The sequence below is a fragment of the Marmota marmota genome, unplaced genomic scaffold (genome assembly GCF_001458135.2).
Source record: "Marmota marmota marmota unplaced genomic scaffold, marMar, whole genome shotgun sequence".
Classification (NCBI taxonomy): Eukaryota; Metazoa; Chordata; class Mammalia; order Rodentia; family Sciuridae; genus Marmota; species Marmota marmota.
The window spans coordinates 53916762-53922836 of NW_026000174.1; the positions used below are offsets into that span (position 1 = coordinate 53916762).

At 64.3% G+C, this 6075-nt stretch overlaps 1 protein-coding gene across 1 annotated transcript in view; it reads left to right on the forward strand.

Moving 5' to 3' along the window:
- Tspan18 (tetraspanin 18) overlaps positions 1-6069 on the forward strand; it is a 146588-nt gene extending 140519 nt beyond the window's left edge. Inside the window, exons 9-11 of the mRNA XM_048788213.1 lie at positions 286-531; positions 4113-4196; positions 5830-6069. Coding sequence (XP_048644170.1) covers positions 286-531; positions 4113-4196; positions 5830-5877 — 378 coding nt within the window. The 3' untranslated portion in view covers positions 5878-6069. The remainder of the gene's footprint in view (positions 1-285; positions 532-4112; positions 4197-5829) is intronic.
- The last annotated feature ends 6 nt before the right edge of the window (positions 6070-6075 follow it).

Sequence of the window (6075 nt, forward strand, 5' to 3'; positions counted from 1 at the left end):
GGGGGGGGGGGGGGGCTGCGGGCGTTTGGTCGGGGGTGGTCAGAGTCCTTCTGTCCACATGCCTGGCTGGACATCACCCCTGGGTGACAGCTGTTGGCGTGGACACAGCCATGACCACAGCAACTGTGCATTGAGCACCTACTAGGTGCTGGGAGGCTGAATGGTCACTGCCACCCCACTGTACAGACAGGACACGGGAGGCTCAGGGAGACTGAATGACCTTCCACAGTCACAGAGGACAGAGAGCCAGGCCACCCCCAGTCCTTGTGGCCCCTGCTCTGGGAGCCTGCCGGTCCTCTGTCCCCGGCTCTGGCTCCTGTCCAATCCACCTGCTCGCTGTTCTCCCAGTTCGGCTGCTGTGGAGTCAACGGGCCTGAAGACTTCAAATTCGCATCAATTTACCAAATGCTGGCCCAAGACAGCGAGGAGGTGCCCGAGGCCTGCTGCCGGCGGGAGCCCCAGGGGCAGAAAGGGGTCCTGCTGAACAGGGAGGAGTGCGTCTCGGGGAGGAGCCTGTTCATCAACACGCAGGTAGGGCCCTGGGCCCGCGGAGCTGGCTGAGGGAGTCTTCCAAACAAAGTGGGGAGAGACAAGAGGGAGATGAGCGTGGCCGAGGCCGGTGTGGGCATGGGGGTTGGGGTTCAGGGGTGCGTAGGAGTCTTCCGGTGTTTCTTGAGCTTGGGTTTGAAAGTTCAGGTCAGGGGAGGGGACAGACCAGAACTTCCCAGTGGGGATCTTGTTAGCCATGAACTCTTCCACAGAAAGCTCACGTTTGTCATGTGGGAGCACCCCATGGTTCCTAGGGAGCAACCTGACTGTCCAAGGTCAGGAAAGCTTCTAGACTTCTCTTGCAACCTGAAGCCCTTTCCCTTTCCCTGTGTGTTGTGTCTGGGGAAATAGGGCCCCAGCTTTGCCCCTTCCGTGAGACACAAAATACCCATGCCTGTCCATGTGAGCCAGCTTTCCGTGGCTGTAAGAAAATGACTGAGAACAATCAGGTTAAGGAGGAAAGGTTTCCATTTGCGGTTGGCTGGCTCCATTGCTGTGGTGAAGCAGCCCATCATGGCAGGAGTGTGTGGGGAGCAGAGCTGCCCCCCTCATGGCAACCGGGGAGCAAAGAGAGAGCGGCTGTGTAACAAAGCCCCTCCCCCAAGCCCAGTCCACTAGGAACCCGTAAATGGATGAATCCACCGATCAGATCACAGTCCTCATGATTTGGTCCCTTCCCCAACCCACCTCTGAACATGGCTGCGTGGGAGTCCTCCACACATGAGCTTCCAAACCCTAACACCTCTGCCCCGGCCTCGTACATGCTGGTCAGGCTGGGCAGGGGACAGGAGGGGCCGAGGGGAGCTGGGCCATGCCTGTCCCTCGTGGACTGAGGCTCTCCTGGGAGAGCTCTGGAGGCCCCAGAGCCAGCAGGACCAGGAAGCCAGGCCCTTGTCCCCGTGGGGCCCCTGGTCTGGTTAGAGGAAGCCCAGGTCGGACGAGCTTCAAACAGCACAAAGGAACAGGGTGGCAGGTGACGACGATGGCCGTGACACAGGTAAAGCCAGGTGAGGGGCTGGAGTGGGCCTGGGGGCCTGGCTTTGGGGTCCCAGAGGAGGAGACTGTGGAGCAGGAGCCAGAGCCCCGAGGCCGAGGAGCCTCTACAGCCTCAGCAGGGGCCCAGCACCTCTCCCCTGCGTGGCCCCCGGGTGCAGGACCCAGGAGCCTCCTTTTGTCCCACACAGCCCTGCCTTCCTACGCTGGGGGAAAGGGACAAAGAAAGAATGAGGACCCTGGGATCAGGCCACCGGGAGTCTGGGGCCGCTGGGGCCGCCCTGGGATTTAGGTCCCCAGAGACCTGCGTGGGTCAGCCACAGGATTTGGGGGTCCCGTTTCCACCTCAGGCCTCCAGGTTGAGGCCCAGCCTCCCAGCCTCCCCCGCAGCCAGGCCACAGAGTTCAGGCCAACAGGAGGTGAGCAGAGGTGGTGTGGCAGTCTGAGTCTGGTCCTCCAGAGAAAGCACCGTGTCCGCCCCCGGGGACGGCAGAGCATCCAGAGGGGAGGAGCCCGGGCCACTGACAGGCCGCAGAGCAGAGCGGCCTCCCTAGTTCAGGGTCTGGAGTGACAGGTGCTCTGTGCTCTGAAGGAGCCTGGGCTGTGGGTGGCTCGTGGCCAGACTGACCTCCTTCTAGGGCCACGAGCTCCTTCTCAGGGAGGCTGCCCACGGCCCGTTCCTTCAGGGCGTCACCGGACCCGCTTCTGGACTCATCCTGTTAAGACCCCACCCACCCACCAGGAGGCCAGTCACCTCCTGGCAGGGTGCAGCGTGGGTGACATGGTCCCCACCCCCCCGCCAACCCTCCCTGCTGGGCTCACTGCAGGGCCCGGGGGTCTTTGGGGATAATCCTGAGGGGGAGAGCGAGGAGTCAGGCCCCAGGGGTCACCAGCAGGGCCCAGGGTCCCCAGCCCCTTGCCAGCCGCCCGGGGAAGCCTGCGAATGCCGGTTCCAAGCTGGAGAAGGGAGTTGCTGCGTCTCCGTCCCCTGGTGCTGGGTGTGCGCGCGCGCGTGGTGTGTGACGGATTGTCCCCCAGCCGTCCCAGGCACACGGGGACACCCACACCGGCTTTGCTCACTTTCCCAACTTGGGGCACGCTGAGAGGGAGGCCACTCGCAGCAGGGACCGAGCACCTGCCACACGCCACCCGTTCCAAGCGGAGCCTCACTGTGTCCCCCCTCCCGCCCTGGGAGGAAGCGCATCCAAATGGCCCGTTTTACAGACGGGCACCTGAGGCCCAGAGAGGCTGAGTGAGCAGCCAGACCTGCCCAGCGGACCAGTGGCGGGCTGGGCTGTGACCCAGGCAGGCGGGTCCCAGGCCATGTGTGGAACGTCACCTGCCACCGCTCCCCTGGCCACGGCTGCCTCCTGTCTATGCAGCCCCCTTGAAGCACCTTACAGACCCCGAGTGTGCTGGGGCGGAGGCGCCCTGGCTGTCCCTGATGGGCAGGTGGCCCACAGCAGGCCCTCCCAGAGCTGATCCCAAGACAACCGCCTCCCCGTCTCCCTCCCCCCCGGAGCAGGGCTGTGTCTTGCCGTTTGGGTTCAACACCGTGGCCTCTGGGGCTTTCCAAAGGGCCAGAGATTTCAGGTGGAACCCCGCAGGGGACAGCGGAAGACCAGGGCAGCCCTGGGCCTGGCGGGGGGAGTGGGTCTCCTGCTAGCCCCAGAGGGACCCAGCCACATTGGTTCCTGACCAACTGGCCCAGGGTAGGGCCCCTGGGCTGCTCTGGGCTCTGTCCCGGCCACTCAGCCTGTGGCTAGGCCCCAGTGGCACAGCCGAGACAGGTCCAGGTGGGGAGACCCCCTCTCCTGGCTCCCGTCTCTGGAGTGTCCCCGCACTGCCATCTCCCAGGGCATCTGCGTGGCTGAGTACCTCCAGGCGTGGTTCCGAGGCACAGGGACCCACGAGCACCGAGGACCAGGCCACTGTGCTGGTGGGGCCCGTTCATACCTGGGGTCCAGGGGGGGCGGGGGCCTCCACTTCCCAGCTCTGGGCTCAGCCTCCGCCGGGCAGGGCAGGTCCCATGCCGCTCCCCCCACCTCAGGCCCCCGCTGTTGGCTCACATCCAGCCAACGTGGCAGGGCTCCCGGGCGGGTGTCCCCAGGTGAGGAAGGAGCGCAGTTTTGAAGGCTGGGCTGCGTTTCCTTAGGGCAGCGTCTAAAATCCAGGAATCCTCCTGCAGCCATCCAGGCAGGTAATGAGGATGGGTGTGGGAAAGAGGGACCCAGGGGGACTGCAGCCCCCAGGGAGCACCGGTCCCTTGGATGGAGCAGCTGCTGGTAGGGCCATGCTGGGCCTTCTGATTTCTCAAGAGCCGCAGGAGCGTGGACACCGAGGGGCAGTGCCCGGCCTTCCAGAGGCCTGGGCTGCTGGTTTTCAGCCCCGCCCTGGGGGCCGGTGGCTGGGGGGCCTCAGGGGCTGCCAGGTCTCCCACGTCCCACCTCCTCCACCCAAAGTCTAGCCCAGCAGCCGCTGAGCCCTGGGGGGCCATGACCCAGTGCTGACGCTGCCCCAGCCCCGACTGTCCCTCCTGCAGTGGCTTCACCTCTGACCCTTCCCCCCAGGGCTGCTACGCGGTGATCCTCAACACCTTTGAGACCTACGTCTACCTGGCTGGGGCCCTGGCCATCGGGGTCCTGGCCATCGAGGTAAGTGAAGGCCCCTCCCCAGGGGCCAGGCAGAGCCGGGGCGCACCCTCCGCCTCCCTGGGATCCTTGCCTGGGGGATCCCCGAGTGCGCCAAGGGGCGGTGAGCTCGGGGGCCTGCCCAGGCTGAGAGTCAACCTTGGGCTCCGGAGGTGACACTTCTGAGCCAGTGTCTGGGCAGTGGGACTGGGTAGTACTGTCACCCCCACTCCAAGGGGCAGGGTGTGTGTTTTGGGTGCTGTCTTCCAGGAGTGGGGATTGAGCCAAGGTCCCCAGGGCACACTGTGGAAGGCGACAGTGTCGCTGCTTCAGAGGACCAGCTACAGCCTGTGGTTGGGGACCAGGCCCTTCCTCGGGCGGGGCGGGGGATGTCCAGAGCCTTCTGGTCTTAGCCTGTTTACCCCCAAGTCCCAGCACCCCTCAAAAGGGGAGCGCTGCAGGCCTTGAGCCACCACTAGGTGGTGCCCCGGCCAGAGTCCAGCTCCTGGCTCTGCTTGTCCTCAGACCAGGTCCTCTGGGCCAGTTTCCTCATCTGCCCCTCCCCCCCCCGCAGTGTGAGGGTCAAGGGACAGGGATAGCACATCTGGGGTGGTGCAGGGACTCCGGGTGGGATCCACACACTGATCGGCACCCCACTCCCTGCCCAGCCCACGGGCCCACTGTGAGGCCGACCTTTACCATGACCCTGGCTGGCAGTGCCTCTCACCTGAGCCTCGTGGCGACGTGGCCGTGAGCTGTGGCCGAGGGCTTGTTCCCTGTGCTCCTGGAAAGAAGAGCTCTGGGTGTGGGGACCGCAGCAGCTCTGATCACAGCGGAGTCCCTGAGTCAGGGGCTCTGCCTCTCCCACCAGCCCAGGGCCCTGAGCTGTTCAGCGCTGTGCTCCTAACCCTGGGGAGGGCCAGAGCGGCCTGGCCTCTTTTTTTGGGGGGGGGTGTACCAGGGATTGAACTCGGGGGCACTCGACCACTGAGCCCTACCCCCCGCCCTATTTTGTGTTTTATGTAGAGACAGGGTCTCCCTGAGTTGCTTAGCGCCTCGCTGTTGCGGAGGCTGGCTTTGAACTCGCGATCCTCCCCAGCTGCTGGGATGACAGGTGTGCACACCGCACCCAGCTTGCCTTTCCCCTTAATAATAGATGAGGAGCTTTTACTGAGCATCTACTAGAGGACAGGCTTCAGGATGTGGTTAGCTAATTGCCTTCCACTCCTCTCTCACTGCCCTCTGTGAGCCAGAGGCAGAGAGTGCAGGGGTCCTGAGCATGGCCCCTGGGGCCAGGAGGCCTGGATGCCAACCCTGGTTCCCCGTTTGTAGCTGTGAGACCTTAGGCAGATTATGTGACCTCTCTGTGCTTTCTGGGAAAGCACTTAGAACTGTGCCTGGCACGTGCTAAGCTGTGGTCCCATTCAGGCCCAGAGGAAGTGACCCAAAGCCACCACTGCTAAGTGGGCACCTGGGTCTGAACCCATGATTTAGTTTCCAAAGTCGCCCTCCCAAGGTGACTGCCCAGGAGAACATCCGGGAACCCCTGCACAAGAGCACCCAGAGGCAGAAGGGCCCTACCCCTGGGGTGGACTGGGCTGGGCGCCCCCGGGGCCCTGGGCGCAGCCGGGCAGTCAGGTGGCTTTCTTCTTCGCAGCTCTCCGTCATGATCTTCGCCATGTGCCTCTTTCGGGGCATTCAGTAGAGGGCGTGGCCTGAGGACTGGCCCCGCCCACCAAGCCCAGCACCAGTGCCCCTCTGGGTGCCCCTGGCCCCAGGGCGGAGACGAGGCCTTCGTGGGCGGCCAGAAGGGCCAGGAGCGCACAGCTGTTTTTTTTAACAAGATGAAGACAGAAATGGGGACTGACGCGCCCTTGCCTGGGCTGGGACCCCGCGCCTGACC